Source organism: Antrostomus carolinensis, unplaced genomic scaffold (genome assembly GCF_000700745.2).
Source record: "Antrostomus carolinensis isolate BGI_N321 unplaced genomic scaffold, ASM70074v2 scaffold3029, whole genome shotgun sequence".
NCBI lineage: Eukaryota > Metazoa > Chordata > Aves > Caprimulgiformes > Caprimulgidae > Antrostomus > Antrostomus carolinensis.
Genome location: NW_010337765.1, coordinates 90798 through 112622, shown reverse-complemented (window position 1 = coordinate 112622; position 21825 = coordinate 90798). Strand labels below are relative to the sequence as shown.

The window sequence follows — 21825 nt, the reverse complement described above, 5'->3', positions numbered from 1 at the left end:
ATAGTGTTTCTCTGTCTGTGTGGCTGCATGCAGTCCTCTGAGAGGCAATGAAGTAGCCCAGGAAATAACCCTGGAAGGGTGGGAGCGTGCAGCCATTCCTGGTGAAGCACGCTGTGAACTGTGAGCACCTCTACATCTCCTGCTGGATAACTGGGGGCTATTTTTTCTTTTTGCATTGTGGCTTTTGCTCTGGTTCTTGTCTGCGTCATCCTTATACTTGTATTACATATAAAATTGTTGAAAGCTCCTTTTCCAGAGATTCACTATGATTGATGTGAACATATCTTGAAATAGGAAAGCTATAATTTTGAAGACGAAAATTTTTGCAAGAAATGTGCTGTTGTGAAGCACATGCACCCAATCTAGACATCTTTGGAGACTGGATCTGGATAGTTCTTGGTGGTGTTCAAAAATATTTAGTTTTGAATAGAAAGCTTGCATATCATAAGGCCAACATCTAATGTTTGTGGGAGTGTGTTGAATTATTCCAGCTAACAAAAGCCTTAGCTGAGCTGAACAATACAAATATAAATATTTCACTTGGTTATTAGCAGTTGAGTTGAAGTACTTGATGGTTAGGAACAGCATGACAAAGTAATGCACTGCACACAAAGGTCAGAAGATCTTTTATTTCCTATAATACATATGGTTTTCATGCATACGATCACAGGGATTTGCGTTGATTTGAATGTTGAATCTTGTTGGCTTGATATAGTTATCTTTTGTGATTTACTTCTGGGTTAATCCTTGGGGGAAAAAAAATCTGGAATATTGATGTTGTAGTAAAAAGCTAAAATCCATACTTCTTGAGGAGCTGAACAAGTAAACAGTCATCAAACCAGTGGAAATTCAAAACCTGTTTTGTAATGATGGTGCAAATATTAAGTGCTTCTTTCTTTCTTCGTGATACATTGGCGCATGCAGTGTTTGGAAGCTGCTGGTCAGTGGAGCAATACTGATTTCCCTCTGGGGGTAAAGCATTCATCTAACCTTCTCAGCAGGGGGGGAGATTGATTCCTTTTTTGAAGAGCAACAATCCATCCTGGAGCTTCCTCAAGGTATTAGGGCTAAATTAAACACTCTGGGACTAATGTGTAAGCCCTAATGCACTTCAAGAGGCTTTCTTGGATAAGGAGAATTTTGAAAATAATCAGGAGATGAACCCAAAACTAAAAGGAAAAAAAAAGCCACAGGCACAATCACCCTTAAAAAAAGGGACTAAATACATTTTCTTTGTGTGGTGCAGTGCTTAATGCTCAGATTCTCTTAGGGAAGAAAAGAAAACAATGCATGAACTATATAGCTCTATTCATGGCATTACATTTATAACTTGTTTTCTCTCCTTTGTGTATGTGTTCCATAGATGTTCCAAAAATAGATATGGATACAAATATTAAATTAGTAGAATTAAGCATCTTAAAGCCAGGAAATGCACCATTTTTTAACAACAGTAACTGCTGAGGAAACATCGGTTCCTATGTGTATTGTATTATGTCCTAATTTAGCAGGATTTTAAGGTCGTGTTTACTTGTGTGCATTTACAGAGTCTACAATTACTCATAAATTTCTTGAGGATAAAAATGTCATGGTTGCCTTCAGCTTTTCTGAAAATCCTTTCATTAACTGGGATGAGGAATGAAACATTATGATGGAGCTTTATTCTGTATATTAAGTGCTCATAAGCAAGAATTAATTACAACGTGTCAGCAGCCTTGTTGGATGTGCTTACTGATCCTAATGAATGTCATTCATATACAGGGATACAAAAATAAAAAGTAGGGTAGAGCACATGATGTTTCTTTCGTCTTTCTCTTGGTTTTTAGCCATTTTGTCTCAGTCCATCTCAGTCTGCGTGCCAAGTAAGCGATAATTTTCTTTGTACAGAATATTGGAATTCTTTACAGATATATCCAGAAGGCCTGAGGACTTAATGAAAGCTGGAATATTTAATAATGTCTGTGAAGACATATGGAATATCCTTGGTGGAAATTGGCAGATGCTCTCATCTTAAAGACCTCTTACTTCAGAGATGCTTGGCCAGAGTATTCTACCATCACATCAACTTGGTCCTACCAGTTCATGGCCCACCAGTTTGTGTCAGCAACCAAAGCTGCATTATTTGGGGAGAGCTCTAGGGTTTATCAAAAATAATCTCTTTACTTTCCCTTTCTTAGCTGAGAGGAATAGCAATTTCAAGTCAACCTTTGGACCAGAGTTGTAGTTTCCAAGGACTATTTTAAGTGGAAGGTATTGCCATTATAACAAGTGAAGAGCAGCAAATGACCTGTTGTCCTTGCAGTGGGAGGGGATGTTCTTGTCAAACTGTGAGAAATTCCCGTTCTTTCCCTCACCCTCTGCGTATGTTTTGTTTTCCTCTTCCCCTCTCCTCTGTATCAGTCTGGTTCAGAGGCCAAGCTTGCTTTCCTTGCTTGGCAGATAAAGCATCTAGCAGATTGAAGTCAATATCCTCTTTCATATTTTTTAGATGATTCAACTGTTCATCAAGCAAATGGTCTATCCCTGTGTTATAAAATAGTTGGGGAGTCATGGGATGTTCAGGGAACTGTGCCCAGAAGCTCCAGTTGCCGTATGAAGATCAGTAGCTCAGATCCATCTAAGTCAAAGGTTGGACAGGAGGTTCCTGTTTGTTCTTCAAACAAAGTAATTTCTTCTGTGTTTGAGTGCTCTTTAATCCAGCAGGCAAAGCTGCAGCAATGTCATGGGTGAAAGCTGAAGTAAGCAAAGCATAGATATGAGGAAGAGTGAAAGGGGAAGAGGAGGAAGGCTGGCACATCCTTGCAGCAGGGTTTGATATGGTTGTCAAGGAACTGGTGGGCTTATGTCAGAAGGAGCAGCTGTAGATTGAGATCAGTCTCTAGGTTCACTGTCAGCTTTGGGGATCCTGGATGGTGTTGTGGCAGTGGTCGCGTGGAATTGCTGCAGCAGTCATCCTCCAGCTTCTCCTTTTGTGAGGCTGGAGAAGACCCGAGCCCTTGTTTGTCAGTTGTGCAGAGCAGCTTCATCCATGGGCCTGCTCTGCATTGCTGCCATGGTATTGCTGGTTGCTTACGATAGTGACTTATTCATTTTGTGTATGATAGATGCTCTTCTTTCTTGAACTTGCTTTCTGGATAAGCATTTCTGAGCAGGAGGGTTTGGCAGATTTATTTTTGGTGGTTTCTTTGTCTTTTTTCCTAAGATAGTTCAGTTTACCTGAGAATTGTGTTTAAGTTGAGATTTGGAAGATTATATTGGTCCTATATTTTGCAATCACGTTAAAGAAAATAGAACAAGGAGTGTTTTTTATCCTCATGTCTCAATAAAATGTTAATTACTGATGGATAAATGAGACAATGTATGCTAACGTAACATCTGTGTTTTGAAATACTTGATTTAAAGTTTGTAAACAATGTGATTTTCTTCAGCCTACACAGAAAAGTATAATGGAATAGGAATTATAAAGGTGGTAAGAAAGCAAAGATGTTAAAAGCCTTTATACCTTTGGCGATTTTCTGTAATGGAATGTATTATTTTTGCTTAAATTACAGGCTTTTAATTTTAGAGAGAGGATAAGCTCATGAGATTTATTTTTACTCTGCCACCACTATCATTTCTAATATGAAGCCCATATGATAAGCTTTGTTGTGCAAAGCACTTGCACTGGTGTAAAGTGTTGCTCAGACTACTAATCTTTCTTGGTGTACCTGCCATTTTAGAAATAGCTTGTATTTTGTACCATTGTTCAACTGCAGGCTTGAGTGCCAACTCGGGAAGTGTTGTGTTTAATGAAGGAAGGTGTCTTATAGATCAACTGAATACACCAAGTGTCATAGACACAGCAAATTACTTACTCTGATTATAAGACTCTCGAGCCCTGGAAGGAGGCTTGGTGATAGTAACTTGCTATTTTAATAATGACAAGACTTTCAAAAAAAAAAAAAAAGTGCTTTGAGGTGGGGAGTTTTCCCAGGTTACGTTGCTCTGATGATCTGTAATATCCAAAGACAACATCTCTTACACAAAAAATTAGAACTTTGCCTTTAATATCATCTGCTTTGAAACTAAATACTTTAATGCCACCCCATTCCAGTGATAAATGAGTTAGAAGTGCATCTAGCAAGACTTTTGAGGAGCGCCTCCGAGTGCAATTTACAGGATGTGAACCCTTCTAGCACTTAAGCGTCTCCTGATTTTATAAGTATTTTATTTTTAAATTTTTGATGTTATTTGATGAACCTGGGAGGTGTTGTCATAGCAGTTGTTGCTGGAGATCCCATCCCCATTGTGCAATCCAGGCATTGATGGGCCCTGTCTCGCAAATTGTGTAATACAAATTAAAGCCAAGCAAGATTGGAAGGATGGTGTGTGCATCACTCAAGGACATGGAAATCATACACAGGTCTCAAACCTCTCCCATCTCATGACTCTTCTGCTCTGAGGAAGAAGGAACTTCTCTTGCACCCACGTTTGTTATGAAAGTTTTTGTGTTGTGAAATTGTAAAGTACCAAATAGTTACTGTACTGTGAGACAAAGTTAGTAAGTAAAATAGAGGGTATCTATTTTAGTGTATCTCCTTACATTGAAAATCGATACAGCATGTTTAGATACCCAAAATAGATTCTCTGTATTAGAATTGCAGTGTTCACTGAGTGCTATAAAAAGTCTGTATGTCTGACAGCTATGTTTCAAAGAATCATATTTTCAATATACTAATTAATTTCCTTCAAATAAATAGTAATGCAAAAAATGAAATGCATCATCATCAATATTTAATGGCATCTGCTTAAAATGCTCCTGATCTAGACTTTTGAAGTTATGTGGGGGTGATACTCACCCATCTCTGATAAAGAGCAGATAGAATGTGTGTGTGTGTCTGGTTTATTTTAATTTAAGGAATTAATTACTTACTCCTTAAAGGTGTAATTGTGAGATGCCCTACATGGCCCTGCTCAGAAAGAGTAACTTGTAGGAAAGAGCTTCCTCTCTTTGTCATCCGTCACACCATGAATAGGCGTTTGGATGTTACCAGTTTGTTTCCTGATGGGCTGAGCTGGTCCCCACCTTTGGACAGGCAGGCTCCTCCAGCTGAAGTTGGTGTGCACTGATACTGACAGTGGGCTGTAATTTTTCTCTTGCTTCTGGAAAGAACGAGCCCAAGTGACCGACATCTTATTCTGCACATCCCATTGTTTCCTGTTCCGCTGCTGGAACAGCACAGCTACAAACTGACCTAAATTCATGGTTCTCCTGTGAGATGCCAGGCTACTCTTGAGCTGTTTGCAGTGTTTTTACAAGTGAACTGGCTGTGTTCATTGTTATTGCTGTGTTATCAGCTGCTTATTTTGAATGACAGGCTTATGGAGAAGTTAATTTGTAACAGATTTGCATATAAATTGTGGGCACTGTTTATTCCAAATAGACCTGTAGAGTTGGGGAGTCCATTACTTTCTGGAAATGAAGCAAATGTTTGTTAGATTTCCTCCCACAATAGTGGTAGAAAAGAGCAGCACTGTGCTCGCCATCCCCTTTTGATACTTTGTGGTTTGTTATTGCTGTGATAGGAAAACACAAGTAGCACATTATAACGTAAGCATTCCCTCTGTTTATTTTTTTTATTGTGGTAGGCTTCTACTTGATCTTCCAAGAATGTGAGAAGAGTGGAAATCGGAATTGTGTAGCTGATTTTGTGTTTTATTCACAAAATGTAACCGTGTGCTCTGTGCACAGCACACTTTTTTCTATGACATGGTCTTAATAAAGCAATTTATTAAGAAATATTCCTGCAGAATATGCTGTGCTATAATACTGACTCAAAACTTGACCAGCAGCTCTCTGTTACTTCTATTATGAAGATTTTAATAACATTGAGCCATAGTTTTAGTCCTTAACTAACAACATCATGATTTATGTGGTGTGGTGGTCTTGTTTTGTTTGTCTTCAAGACAGAATGCTTTTGATTGCTGTCCCAGTAATCAGTTCAAAGTACAGCAAGCAGCTTTACGCTTGAAAAACTGTAGCACCCTTTCAGAAAATATCTTTGGCGCCTCGGATTTTTTCAGCCTGCTAACACATTCAGAACACAGGACAAGCAGCTTAAGATCTGAATGAGATTGTTCACCAAATGAGTTGGTGCAGCATATTAATTTGCTAGCACTTCTAAATGCCTGCAGTGTTACAAGAGACTGCAATGTCACTAAAATACCAGGAGCTTTGTTGGTCCTAAACTCCTTAAAAGAAAGTTTAAAATTCTTGTCTGCTTGCTGTAGCCTTTCCAGCTTTATAAAAATTTTGAGATCTGTATTTGAAAAATGTTGTGTGTCCTGGGCTTAGCAAAGATAGTAACAGTCTTTTCCTGGTAGTATGAATTGTTTTGGAGTTGTGTTGTACTGTATAGTTCGTTTTTATATTGGTGCTTTTATCTAGATGCCAGCATATACATTTACTGCATGTTTTGGTATGTGCTTAATCTCAATGGACTGTCTGGGATTTATTTATGTTGAAAAAATAGTTGCCTTACAGTTAAGTTCACTTAATGTGGTTTTAATGAGAGTGGATGCAGTCAGACTGATTTTTTCACGTCTACTTTCTGTTCCATCCTAAGTTCATAAGTTGGTATTTAAATACCAGAGTAGATATGACACTAAACATATTTCCTTTTCCTCTTTGTTGGGGACAGGGGAGGTAACTACACAGTATTCTGTCTGGCAGTTCTGGGAGAAGAGGGATATAAATGGGGTTTTAAAACTACAAAAAGTTCCAGACTTTCTAAAGGAATGCTTTTGTTCAGCCATTGAACTCAAACACTTTAGTAAAAGCTGCTTAGATGGGTAAAGCATAATTTTATTACCTGCTGTAGCAAAACCTCTGTCTGAGGTTTATGAACTAGGACTGATTGACTGCGCAGAACAAGGAGTTGAATATAAAGGTGTGTGCTTAGGAATGGAATTTAAAAAAACAAAACACCCAAACATTTTGTGCTGTCCCCTGTTTTGCTGACACTGGGTTTAGGCAAATATGTACTGGAAGATGGGATGAGCAGAAGGAAGTGGTCAGACTGGTGTGACATATGTTTGGCTTTTAATCTTTGCACTGTTTTCAGTTGGGTAGTGCTTTTCCTCATGCCTATGTCTAAAACCTGGATTGATGGAAAAGACTGTTTACTGATTTAATTCTCATTAGGGCTGTAAAGATGCAACCTTAATCAAGCATTGTGAAGGTTTGAAATCTATATCATCATACCATCATCACTGTTATAGCATGTGTTAGGAAATACTCAGATGGTTTTTTTGGGAGCCAGGAACATGAGATTGTTGTAGCAAGAAAACTGAATTACCCCTTTTGCTCAGTGAGACTTGCCTGTCCAGCTGATGAGCAGAATATCCTGGCTGAAGGAAGCAGTTCTTAAAGGATCAAAGGATGTTGCTCTTATTGCTCAGAATGGTGAAACATTTATTTATTCATGCTGCTTTAAGGTTCCAAGTCATATAGGTCAAAGAGAAAGTAATTGTTGATTTGCTTCCATAAAATGTTGTGACTGTTTTACTTTGAGAGGCTGGAGGCTTTGTAGGGAGCCAGGCTAGAAGGTTTGTACAGTCAGTAGATGCCCTACTTTGTAGAAACTGTAATTTTAGGTTGTCTTGGTTAGCACAGTATGGTTAGCACACTGAACCTGAGCTTTGTCCGGTGGGGCTCAGTTTGGCCTTACTACAGCATCTTTGTGGGACATCCAGCAAACCACTGTGTCTCTCACTGTGCTGTGGTTCCCCACTTGTCTCCAATTTCTCTGTGAACTGGTCCCTGTGTCAGGTCTGTGAGGTGTGTAGACAGCACTTAGCACAACGGGGCTTCTGTTAGAGCTGGAGGATCTTTGCTGCTGCTACAACTTGCTCCAGGTGTTCTCTAATCGGGTGGTTGGGCACTTAAAATTTATGGATGGTAGAGATAATTGTGTTATAAAACTCTAGTTCTGTATCTTTCATGAATGTCATGTTTATAGGGTAGGAAACACTGATTTTTTTCCTGTTTTACAAAGCTCAGTGACACGTGATCTGTATTCTGCATGTATGGATGTTTGTTTAGTGTGATGCAGTTACATTTACCTCTTCAGATGCCTGTAAATGATCTCGTGTCCTGTGGAGAATCTCAAGTATCCTCGTGTGAGTAGCTGGGCTGGCTCCCCCACAATGCACAGAGCGTTGTGCTTGGCTGTGTGCGTCCTGCTCTATTGACTCCACAAACCTGAAATGTGTGTGGGAGAACTTTCTCTTGTATTCCAGCATGTAATTTAATTGATGTTTGTTTGGTAATTTGTCTTAGAATAAATTATTCGTTGTCACTACTGAACAAATGCTTTGTGTGATTTTGGTGGGTCAGCATTTTGCACAGCATTTCCCCTTTATTCCACCTACTTGGATGCATTCATTTATTTTTTGCTGCGATCTTATTACTGAGAGAGGCTTCTGTTGGGAGGAAGGGGAAGACCCAGTGGAGATTCGGAGAGACTTTATACAGTGATTATTTGGTTAAGGGAAATGCAGTTACTTTTCCTCAGATTTAAACTTTGATGTAACCTGAGTTCACACTATAATTAATGGGAGTTGTTACCTGAGGGTAAACTTTACAGAAGTGGAGTAGAACTGAGCATATGACAATGAGTGTGTGCTCTCTCCCTCCAAAGGAAAGAAGCTGAAGCTACCAGTGAATCCTTGTTTATTGATGGCAATATATGCTTTGATGCATGGGTGAATGTTTCTGATCCCTCACAAGATGTCAGTGGTACAGTTGCCACATTAGTTCTGGTTTGACCGTATTTTAGTTAGTTAATCGTAAATTAATTCTGTGGCCATTCAGGTGATCTTCTCTTCTGCAGAGAAGAGACATGACAAGGTTCAGCTTGAAGTTTGAGTATTTTATGCAAGTGGGGTCAGTCTGAAACAATGTTGTTGTCAAAATCAAGACAAATGGCCCGACTCTATGAAGTACTGCAGTGTGTGCACATGCAGCGGGGGTTTAGTCCCTTCTCTGAAGTGTTTATCAGCTGAGAAGCTGAGATGAGGAACATAATATTTGGCAGGATGTTAGCTGAATGTCTTGGTTGCCATTTTCATAGCTGTAGGAAGAGTCGGGTCTTATTGTAATAAGCTGTGTGACAAGCCCCAATAGATGGATTTAAGGAATAGCATCTCTTCAGCTCTTTGCTTATTTTCTGTTTGTGATCTAGTGCCAGAATTAATCTATTTTTTTGCCAGTGTTGCTTGACCCCACTCTGCAAAGTGGAGTGTATGAGTGGATAATACTGAATTATAAAATGCACTTTGAATAGAGTCTGTTAAGAAATTTTGAAGTCATCAACTTTGTGTTTAAAATTTAAGGTGAATTTATGCCTATGTTTGCAGACATTTAAAATGCTCTATACTCAAAGTGACAATGTTATTCTATCTACTGCATTAGACTTCCTGAATCATATATATATATATCTGAGAAGTATCCTGTTTTGGAAACTTAACTATTTCTTGGATCACAGCAGAAGCACCAAATCTAATTTCTGGGTTAAAAGCAGAATGCAATGGCAGATAGAAATACTTAAGGCATAGCAGTAATCTTATTTGGTCCTGAGTGTGAAGTGGCCCTTGAAAAATCTAGGACTGTGTTTGTAATGTCATGGTATTTAAGGTATTAAATGCTTTTTGAACCCCATCTGCAAAGGAGTACTTGAGTCTCTTTCAGTTGTTAGTTCCATTTAATTTGGAAAAGAGAGGAGTGAACAGTTTACAGATTTTCACTTTTCATTTGAAGTTTAGGGAAAGGCTTTAGACATGCTTGGAGGGGACTTATTTTTTGACCCCAGGTATTGCTACTGCTCCAGTGATCCTCGAAGGCAGCCTCCAGCTAAGTAGAATTAGTGACTTTTACAGCATTTTTCTTTTCCAAGCATCTTCATAAACATCCCTTACGGACTCTTAAGGGCACAGACTTAAGGACACAGACTGCAGTGGACTCAGGTAGTCAGTCCTCGGAGTACTTCACAGCCAGAGGAAGAAGCAAAAATGAGTCAGGGGAGTAAGGGCTGTTCTCTTCTGTTTAATACAGCTTTGCATTAGCCTCTGTGGAGAGAAGAGACTCGCACACGTGCTCCATACTATACCTGACAGGTGATTTACTTAATGCAGATTAGAAGATCAGAAGTTTTGCAGTTGAGAATACCAGGCATACCTGGTGAGAGCTTTGCTTTCTTTTTAAAAAGCTACGTTTAGATAGAGGGAGATCAAGGACTGTTTTGCAAAGTTTAACAATGTCACTGATATATTTTTTTAAGTGTTTATATTAAAATAATAAAATTAAACCTTCTAAAAACAAACAAACAAAACCCCTCACCCAGATATTACTTCTAGAGGGAACTGAATGGGACTGAAACTCAGGAGTTTGTAAACTCCAGCTGTGTGTTGAATTTATTGTGTTTGAAATTTGTAAGGTTTAATGACAGAATCATGCACTTTGAGGATACATAGGAGAGCTTGGGTGTTCTACGTGATGAATCCAGTATGGCATTGCTTTATGAAGAAGCTGGGCAAAAAGGTAGTTTCCCCAAAATATGTTCCCTCAGAGTACTACATTTTGAAGTATTGTTCTTGTGGATAAGACACTACTATTGTAATTCAGTGTGGTTTTTGGATAAGAGGGCAGAACTGCCTTTTTTGCATGTGTTTGTGTCTTTTTAGATGGATCAGCAGGCTTGTTTGTGTTTCTATTGTAGTTGTCCATGCAATAAGCAGGAACACTGTATGGTTAATTTTTAATAATTAGTACACAGCTGCCCAAAGGGGAAACTGTGGGCAGGGGATCTTGTTGATCTTTGTTTTAACAGCTGGTATTATTAAGGGAGAGCTGTGCAGAATGGGAAAAAAAAAAGAGAATGAAAAATCATTCAGCAGTTAATCCCAAGATGTAGCCAGGCACCAAAAGATTTACTGGGAATGACTTCTAAAATTGCATTTGTTCAGATTATTTTAGAATAAAAGAATGGGTGTGTATTAAATCAGGGAAGTGGGATGGTGCTGGGGAACAGTGAAATTTTGCAACATTGTCAACTGAAAAAAACTTACTGGAACATCATCATCATATATTTAGCATTGTTACCATGCTGCAAGTCCTGAGGGAGGCAGCTCGGATCTGGAGCTCTGCTGCAGATTGTGATTTATACCATTCCAGCAGCAGAGCGATACACACTAGAATCTGCTCATTTTCAAAGCCTCTTGTTTATAACACACAGTACAGAGAATCCCTGTGGGTCCTTGCAGCTTTCAGTCTGCAGCTCTGGATACTGTCAGCCAAAACTAAACCCTTGTCCCATTCCTGTTCCCCCAGGATGAGCAGGAGGAGGAGGTTAGCATTGCTTTGTTTTGTTTCTTTGTTTTTGAAATGAGTTTCGTGGGTATCATTAATGCTAATGGTAGGGATGCATCATCTCTCTGGGCCCCAGTAGATTTTAGTAGTTATGAGCCTTTGCTTAGCTTTTGCTTAGCTAATGAGTCTGGATTTTAAGGTCTAGGTTCTGCTGCTTATCCCCATACCTAGTTGGAATAAGTCCACTGGAGTCAATTGAATTGCACTGGTATATCCAAAAGGAGAAGCAGCATGTGCACGTTTGTCTTCAGTTTAAATAACTGAATATGTACAAAAAAAAAGGCTGAAATACACTCAGTCCTTCAATAAAAATAGTTGGCATTTCTGACCTTACTTCTGGCATCAGTTGAGTTTTCTCTCTTATTATCTTGCTCTTTAAGAGCTGTCTTATATCCTGGGTTGTAATTTGCACATTATAATGTATTTTGAAACAAAACCCTGTCCCATTTTGGGGTTTCTTGCATGTATTTTATAAGCAGAATTGTACACTTGAAAAGAAGCACTCATTTCTCAGTGGTCTGCTTATGACAGCTGGTTCTCATTGTGGCGAAGTCATACAGTGCCTCAAACCTCAAAATGTATAAACTTATTTGAAGGAAATGAACTGCTGCTGCAGCGTGGCCATCTATGAAAGCATCCTTGGGCATTGCAAAGGATGTTTGTGAGCCTTACCTTCTCCTTATTCGAAGAAAATGATAAGACTCATTTTCAAGAGCATGGTATATTGACACCACTAAGACCCATATTTCCTCTTTCAAGAGATGTGACACAACTTTCTTAAAAGCATCTGGCACTGGTGACAGCAGATGACTTGTGTCAAGTCTCTAACGCCTCTGTATGGCCTTTTTAGGTATGAAATGAAACAGCACCTATATAGTGCTGTATACTAAAGGGACTTCTGTTCTTCCACATGTGCCATTCGGGGCATGTAACTTACATAATTGCACATCAAAATCTCCCCTGTGCCCAGAAAGCCAGGCTTCCTGTTAACCTTTTCCCTGCCTATTGTCCCTAACTATCCAATATTCTTGGATTTAGTTGCTGTTTCTTTTAATGACCTGTTGCTCATCAGCTCTGTCCTGCTCCAGTTGAGCTGTTCACATCCTCCTGCCTTCCCACTCCCCAGAATTAATCATTCCCTCTCTGTTGTCTTACCTTGCACAGCATCTTTTTAAAGCTGCTGCAGCACCAGCAACCACATCCTCTCTCATATGGCACATCCTCTCCCTCACCTTCCTTCCTGGCTGCTGTGTTAGCACTGTTATTTGCCCCGTTGCTATAGAGGGGGACCACAAGTTCTGCTTTACCACATCCTTTGTAGGATACAACAGGCTAAACAGCAGGAGAAGGCTTGATTCGACACCAGGATGGCAGAGGTGGAGGGTTTGGGCTCTCGTGAGAAAGGCTGTTTGCTGTAGTGGGAAGAGCAGCTCCTGGAGCCAAGACCAGAAGGTTTCTTGCAGGAACACTGGCTGCTCCTGGAGCTCCACCACTCCTGTGCTCATGGCTGGGCAGCAGCAGTGACTCAGAGGCTTCTGGCTGCTGCAGGAAGGAGCAGTTTCAGTTCATGGTTTAAGCTGCTAACTGAGAGAGCCAGACATTGAGAGTGTGTGTGTGTGTGGACATCTTGGCAGTTGATGACACTGGTTGTACTCACACAGGGAAGCATCCTTCTGTGAACCACGTGTCAGGTTTTGCAAGGCTTCCATAATAGGTGTTATGAAGGGTCACCAGCACAAGCATTTGGTGACCTGTTGGGCAGGTGGAGGTGTCTTGTTGCCAACTGGGTGCTCTGTGCTGCTGCTGGGGGAGTTACTGTCCTGTCCTTCCCCACTTTCAGAGCTCACCAGTTGGCTTTGCAGTTCCTCGTTGGGCTCTCTGTAACCTACTGCTGTATTTTAGAGTCTGGTGTTGTGCATCACCTCTACAACAAGGTTGTAAGCTATGCTAGTACTGAGACAAGCTCAGTGTTTTAGTGGGGGATGTACTTCTGCAGCTTTACTGTAGGTGGGTTTTTCTGTTAGATGTTGCAATTGAATTTGTTCCCCATCAACCCGGACGATCTAGTTGTACTCCCAGAACTGGCCTTGCCTCAGTGTGGCTGTAATACACGTTTTGCTCTCCAGGTGCTGGTCTCTGCACCATGTGCTCAGGTGGGATTTTTCAGAAGTGCTTCTTGTTTGACTTCAGTCAGGTTTCCATCAAGGTAGGGTGAGGGTATGGCCAAAACCTGCCTATGAGACAGCACTTCTGCTTAATTAGCAGGAGGGGTCACTCTTGAGTTTGTGGAAGGTGGTTTTCTGGGTGGGGATGAGCGTGGTTGGTCTCAGGAGCAATTAAGAGGGTTACTCCCTGTTGCAACCCTTTGCTGTTATACTGGTGCAACATTATTTTGAATCCAAGTTAAAATTGGCATAAATATTATAACTTATTTTGCTTTACAGCTTTGGTGAAATGCTGAAGAGAGTAAGCATTTCAGGGCTGAAAATCAGACTAGTAACTGCTTAATTCATAATGTTTATTGGAACAAGTAGGTCAATTAGAGGTGAGTTTATCTGTCAACATAAAAGAGATTTCAACATAAGATACAGTGTGTTTCCACTCTTGATTTCTGGGATTCTTCCCCCCCTCAAGTTTGAAGTGCACTCAGTTGCCCAATGATGCAGCAAAGAATCTTATTTTTGTTTCTGTTTTCTCCTAAATCAAGTTCCGAGTGTATCAGAAGAGGTGAAAGAATAGTTTAAAACCTTTTGGGCTTTATGGAAAATGAGTGTAAGGTATGAAGAGCAAGGGGAGATGGAAAGTAGGATGGATTTTTCTGGGACATTTATTATTCAGCTTAAGCAGAAATATGCCTGTTTAAGGTGAAAGGTCAGCAAGAATTAGTTTAATACTTAAAGTGTAAAATGAAATTAGACACATGGATGAATAGGAGATACGCATGAAAACTACATGTGATCATGAATAGTTTTATGACCGAGAACCGGATATACAGGGGTAATGGAAGGACAGATTCATCAGGCAACCAGTAAAGCCACAGCATCATTTGAATGTCAAGCAAAAAGAGATGGTGTCCCTGTCCCATCGGTGTGTCTTCCATGGTGCTATTAGTCTTCCTTGTCTGTGCTGCATGAAGCCAAAGGTTAGTGTCCTGTGCTCCATTTTGTACTTAACATACTTAACACGTGTCAACACGGGTGTTTGTTTAGTTGTCATTAACTGGGGATTTCACTGACTATAGCCCCGCAAGTTTTGTGTGGGAGGTTGTCTCTCTCTCATCAGTAGTGGCTGAGTCAACAGATGCTGAAGTGCTTTGGTGTTTTCTGCTCATCTCTATTTTCTGGAAGGCTCTTGCAGTGGTAGTCTGTACTTTATGCATTTTCTTTCATTATTAATTTGCCTGAAGACTGTTTCATTTGCATATAGCTTTATTGTAGGTCTCCAAGGATTTGTGATCTGAATTCTCCTGTATTTTACTAGCACTGTAGTGCCATATGGGACTTAACTGAGCCTCTGAAGGTCTCATCATCTTGTTAATTATTTTTATAATTTGAAGTTATTAAACCATGGTATATAAGAAAGTAATTTAGAATTTGAACACTGTAATGTATTCTTGCTCTTCACTTTACTTCTTTTTTTTGCCTATGGAAATGGGTGAGAGTGTTTTAAAAAAGAGGGATGTGGGAGGAGAAGGTATGAACCAGAGGTGAAAATTAGTATTTAATTCCCCTATTCCTACTTATGTTTTTAGGACAGTGAATAAACAAGTCATTTTGGTAGGAAATGGGATCCAACTCCCTGGAGAGCAAGGCAGTAGAAAACCTCCAAATATTTTTAACATTTAAGAAAAATTATCTTGCCAGATTAGAAATATAGGAGGAATATGCTAAATATAAAAGCTTTGTTTTTCTGTTATTAGCAGCTGAATTTTCAGTGGTCTTTCTTCACTGCCCTGTCTCTGCATTAGCATTTTTAATTCAGCACTGCTGCCTGTGAAAGCAGCAGAAAGACTGACAGGTTAGCCTGGTTAATATATATTAAACACTGCTGCCTAAGTCTAGTCTGAGCAGGTTGGACATAATGATTAAAATTGCAGCATTAATTGGTAAGGTCTTGCAGAATCTAATGTTTTGTTCACACTTGAAACTAAACAGAAATCCCAGGATTTCTGGCTGAGCTGGATGGTGGAGCTGGACTCAGCCTTTCTGTTTGTGACAAGTGCTTCCCAGAGATGGGCAGTACAGCAACCTGAGTGAGTGTTGTCTGACTGCAGGCAGCCCGAGACTGTAACCATGGGAAGAGGGGGGACACCCCTTTATTTCAGTAGATACAGAAGCCCCTTGGTGGCAAATTAAGCTCCCATCCATCATTGGATCCGACCAAGCTTTGGGTTCAACTCTTCTGCGCTAGATGGAAACACTCTTGCAAGAGGAAGGAGTATCTTACAGAGCTGATCCTCAAAAGCCACGTGAATAACACTTTCTTTATTGCTCAATAGTTGGTTATGTGGTTTAGAAATGTGAAGAAGGCTTTTTTTTTTTTTTTTTTTTTTTTTTAATAGCTAACTTCTTCCTGAAATACTTTGCATTGCTGGGGAATGTGACTTCAGGAGAACAGTTGAGAAGTGAGGGGATTTGTCAGCTTAAAGTAACAGTTAAAATGAGGAAAAGCAAATAGGCAGCACTATTTCCATTTTAAGCATTGTCAGTGTAACAAGCATGCAGCTGAGTTTCAGAAAGAATGCATGAATGTGAGTTTATTTGGGCAGTGGTAAAAATACCAGGAGAGAATTAATGGGAACAGAAATTAAGTTAGAAACACACTTTGCCTTAGGGATAAAATTTTCAAAGCATTCTGGGTACTTGGATGTCCAATTCCCATTCAAACTAAGGACTAAAGTTCTTCTTTCCTCCTTGGAGCTTTAATTTTTGTGTGTCTGCTCAAGAATGTGTTAACCTCTGACCGAATATGAAGATGCTGTTTGTTTCAAGCAGCTTGCAGCAGAAGCTCTGCTTTCCCACCCACGTGAAGTCAGGTGGGTCAGCTCGTACATTTGAACTCCTCCATCGCTTGGGGAAGGTGTGAAGTGTTTGTACTGGCACACGTTGCTGATGTTGAGAAGCTGGTGGAATCTGATGAAGAGGAATAAGTTACAGCTCCATGAGTAGTTTAATTATGTGCACATCTTGATTGTCAATCAAGTCTATGCTTTTTAATAAGCTGTTGATATAACAATGAGTAAGTACAGAGACTTGAAAATGGGAGAACATGAGATCTGGCAGGTTGGAAGGCCAAAGGACATAGATAATAACGTGAATTCTATGGCAGGAGCCTGCTGAGTTAAACAGTTCATTATCAGTGCAGTATTTTGCTCAAGAGTGTTCTTATGTGTAAACCAGTCTCTGAGTCAGAGGAAAGTAGTGAATGCTTCTAGAAAATGTTTTGGTGTTTCTTTTTCAGAGAAAACAGGTGCAGAGTGACCTTTTGTTTCCCCACTCGCTGTGGTCTGGTGGGAGCATTCTCACTGAACACTGTGTCATGCTTCTTGTCTTGTTTTCTTGCTTTTCTTGAAGAATGCTAAAGCCTTGTGGAATTCATTGTTTCCCAATGTTATCCCTAACTGGAAGGGTGAGGAGGCTGCAAAAACAGATGTGAAGATGTACACTGAAATCAAAAGCTGAAAGAGCAGCTCATGGAGATACCTGAGCCAACTTGCAGCTGATGACTGGACCTGCACAGCTGTAGTGGCACACTTCATCTGCTCAGTGGTGGGCTTTGTGCTGAAACCGTGTCCTGCTCTGATAAGACTGCTCCTGCTTGTAAAGCCAAGTTCTTTCAGAGCAGAAACAGATAAATCCTCACAAGCTGCACTCCTGCTTCTTTTTGTAAGGTAGATGCTTCCCAGACACCAGCATCTTGCTGGCTTTCACTGTGACACTGATACCTCAATCTCTGTGTTTGAAAACCTCCTTCGAGTTTTACTGGTTGAATACGAGGAACTTTTTCTGCCCAGTGCTACAAGTGCTTCAGTTAACCAAAATACTAGCTAATTTCCTGACAGCATTGGCCTCTTCATGAGATATTTTTTGCTGGGATTAATTACTATGGAGAGTTTGTTTTAAGCTCTAAAATTATTCTGGAGTTCAGTGAAAACTGAAACGAAACATAGTACTGGAGTTTGGGAGTCTTCTGAAGAGCTTACTTTCCTAGCAGTCAGCTTCTGGGAAATGAGAAGAAATTTTCTGGGAAAGCAGTCTATTGTGGAGAAAGGTGAAAATATGATTGTTAGGGATATTAAAACTAGACCAAATTTGCTAGTGAATACTTGAGATTTTTTTTAAATTTCAGATTCCATGTGATAATGTGTTTTTGTAATAAACTTTATTTAAAAAAAAAAAAAATTTAGTATTTCTAATCTTTTAAATGTTGATTGTTTGAAGGGATAGCATTGTTGATAAACAACTCTCAAAAATCACCTTTTTTGAAGACTTTTTTGCACTGATTGCTTGCATCCCTGGACTTTGGGATTCCATGAATTCCAGGGTATGCTCTTTGACCAAAGTGTTCTGTGTGTCATCCCTGCGATTCGTCAGCTTTAACACAGAGCCTTTGCCTACCTTCAGCTTCCTGAGCAGATCCATGAAGCAAGGAGGACGTGTCAGTGTTGGGTCCCTCTCACTGCACTGCCTTTCTGTTGGAATCTCGCACTCAGCAAGTGATGGTGTTGCCAATTTTGCTGCCTTTTTTCATCCTTAAGGAACCCAGGATAGACAGTGGAATACCTGACCCCAGTGTAACATGCTGCTGTGGGACCTTGGCTGCTTAGTGAAATGGCACTTGGGCCAAAACTCTTCCATACCCAGAGGATGACAGAAACTCTTCTCTTTAGCAAAGTGTGGAGGGAGCTGAATGTCACCTTGCCTTGCTTCTTCATAGTGGAGGTCAGTGCTCGTAGCTTATCTGGTTGAGGTTCTTCTGGTTACAGCTCAGCACAGGACAAGTGCCTCTGCTCGCTTTATAAATAGAAAATCAGCATCTTCATGCAGCTGGTCTGTCTGACAGCTGCAGCACAGCGTGTTCACCTTTGCACTGCACATCATGGAGCTTTCTTTTGGCAAATTTGATGTCATGAGGTCGCTGAAACAGTCCAGCAGATCCATCTATGGGATAACGGACCAGTCTGAGGCAGCTACCTGGAGCCATTTTCAGGTTTTTATTCAGACTCTGTTCTAACTGGTGCTCTGAGAATGGAGTCAGGATGGTGATGGAAGAGGTTTGGACAAGCCACCACCAAGATTGCCTTTCCAGGGTGACCTGTTCTGTCTTTCTGTGCAGTCTGAATCCCCTCAAAGGGCAGTATCTCCTTGAAAGGTGTTCTTTCCGATGGGAAACCGTGACTTTTTCCCTTTGGATAGGGTTACAGGAGGATACTAAGTTAGTTTCTTGCTACTAGTACAGTATATCTGATAAGGGTGGTTTAATTTGCTTTGAGGGATTAGGGAGTGGATTTCCTTTCCTGAGATTTCCCTTCTCAAATTTGGGAGTGTATGTGAATGCATGTAAACTTGTGGTAATGGACTGCCTCATGGGATATTTATTTTATATACATGCCTTTATGTTAAATAATGTAAATAGTGGAAGAGCAGGGTGTAGGATAAGACATCTTTATCAGAAAAAATAGGTGATGTTTGTGCTACTTTCTTGATGCCAGCATAATCTGAGAGATGGAGAGGTGTTATATTTGAAAGAGCAGAAGGTGCCTGGTTGTGCTGGCATCATACTGCAGACAGCACATGGTGTTTGATCTGAGCCCTTTGGTGGGGGGAGAGGACTGTGATGTTACCCCTGTCATCTTTGTATTCTCCCCAGCTGTGCAATTATCCAAAATAAGGATTTGTCTATATGCAAATATGTACTGGCTTAGTGCACACCTTCCCTTTCTGCAGAATGCATACATCCTCTTTTTGAGTGAGTGATGTTACATTGGTTTAAAGGTGATTTATATTGTTGGAAGTCAGACTTTTATTCTATGTAGTTTGATTTTATTTTTTTTTTTCCCCCCATTAGCTTTAACTACTTTTTCATAGTTCCTGGAGCACAAGGCTTAGAAGTTCTTTACTGTTTTTGTAACTTTATACTGTTGCCCTTTTGCTCTTCCTCCCCCAGTGCCTCTTTAATTGACTAATACTGACATAATTTAAACTGAAGGCTGGTCTAGTTTGGCTGAATTGGTTTAAAATAGAACCTTATGCTAAACCAGAGCAGATCTGCAGATACACAAACCCAATCTGCTCTATTCCATGCATTTTACCTGCTGTTTTAACTTGCTTCTTGCTGGGGTTTTGCAAATTTCCCCCTCTAACGTGGTTCTAACAGTTTTGTTAGCAAGTAGCAGCCTCTGCGTACGTGACTGTTTTGTTCAGTGCTGGAGGAATCTCTCCTGATACCGATCTACTTACTGACAGAGCCTTTGCCTGAAAGCAACATTCATACACTAAGCTTTGTAGTAGTTTTCTGTTATTTTTCTGCTCCGTGCAACTAAGGAAGTGGGCTTGTGTTGCTTTGCTCATGTTCAGTGATATCTCCACAGGCTGAAAGTCCCAAGACCAAATCTTTGGCAGATAAAGAGACATCGCTTCTGTCAGAAGCTTTAAGTGTGGCAGCTAAACATCTGACCCAAATCTATTGCTGTGTACAATTTTTGGGGGGAAAAAGTTTTAAATGTAACCTTTGTACTGCAGATGTACGAACTTATTCTCTATTTTCCTTGTAAACCATAATAGAACCTGATGCCAAGTAAGTCAGGCTGATCTTAAGACCTTGTTTATGCTGTTTCTGTAAGGATAAATATTCAGTGTATAACAATTCAAAAATATTTTTCAAGTCTTATAGAAACATTAATTTCTGAAGTGCTATGTGGAATGGATGATTATGGAATTTGAGTGTTGTTGAAGTAACCAAGTTTTAAAAAAAAATAAGATAATTTTAGGTTAAATCTGCAGATAGTAATAAGATGGCTTGGATAATTAATTTGGATTTAGAGTTGCTTAATTTCTCTTGGCATTTGTAAATCCCAAACTGACTTGTGGAATGTTCTTGATTGAAAAAGATTTTATTGAAAACATGTGTGACTGTTTTTGAGGGCAACAATATTTGAACAACAAAATAGCATCTGCATATAAATGGAGGTAGGCAAGAAAACTTTTACTGTAAACATAACTAATGTATTTTTTTTGTGGCATCATTTTTTAGCCTGTGTTCTGTTTAGACTAAAACAGGCTGTAGGGGAAGTAAATTCTGCTCTGTAAAAAGCTTGTTAGCTGTTCTAAATGATAGTTTAAATTCACAAAGATCAGAATTATTAATTAGGAGTAGACCTCAAATTCATGGAACTTCTACTAACTCTTAAGAGTAAAATAAAATACTGGCAAGAGTATCTATTTCTTATCCTTTGTCTGAGTATATCTGTAGTATTAGAAGATTGTATTCAGTAGAATTGTCAGGATTTCTGAAATTAAACTGATTCAGCAATGAGAAATGAGGAATGTTACTGGTCTCATGTTAATATACATATTTCTGTTGATTAAAAACCTGTCACTACAAAAATATTTAACTGTGGTAATGGAAAATATTAATAACACTTTATGGTGGTATGCACTTTGGAAATTATTTTTAGTTATCTCTATATTCAATGAGAAATCTTTTGATTCATTGCAGGACCAGTTTGACAACTTGGAAAAACACACGCAATGGGGTATTGATGTTCTGGAAAAATACATCAAGTTTGTAAAAGAAAGAACAGAGATTGAACTCAGCTATGCAAAGCAGCTTAGGTAAGTTGATATGTAAAGTTCTGGACTTAAGAGTTGCGTCCATTCAGAGCCTGTAATCATCTGCAAGTTTACTGTTTCAGTGGTGGTAATTTGTTTGATTTATAATAATGGCTTTTAGAGAATAGCTTTAATTTAGAGAATGGAAAGCTAAAAGTTAATTTAAGAGACTGTTTTATTATCTCTGCTAAAAATCATATGCTTGGCAAAAAAAAAAAAAGTTATTTAGGTGACTGAGTGGCATACATACTAGGGCTTACTCACAATTTATGCATGATTAATGGCTCAGGCTTTGAGGATATCATTGTAATGTTTTCCATAAAATTAAGACTGCACGTAAATGCTGAAGGGTTTAAGAATTTAGCAGAATAATGCTCGTTTGTTGTAAGGCAAAGTTTAGGGTTTCTTTTCATAAGCCAGACTCTTTATGAATGCATGTTGGAGAAACTGCAGGTCAGAAAGTCAGTCTCAGCCCTTGGAAATTTTGTTTATGTAGTTATCTAGGTCCCAGCCTGAGATTTGAATTTTGACAGTTTTATAATCTTGCCACTGTTTTTGTGATGTCTCCTGAACATGGAAGACATCCTGTGA

The 21825-nt window shown here is 39.6% G+C and overlaps 1 protein-coding gene across 1 annotated transcript in view; it reads left to right on the top strand.

Moving 5' to 3' along the window:
- Nucleotides 1-18502: 18502 nt before the first annotated feature.
- Nucleotides 18503-21825, top strand: part of FNBP1 (formin binding protein 1) — a 65855-nt gene continuing 62532 nt past the window's right edge. The window contains exons 1-2 of the mRNA XM_029086813.1: nucleotides 18503-18613; nucleotides 21122-21237. Coding sequence (XP_028942646.1) covers nucleotides 18503-18613; nucleotides 21122-21237 — 227 coding nt within the window. The remainder of the gene's footprint in view (nucleotides 18614-21121; nucleotides 21238-21825) is intronic.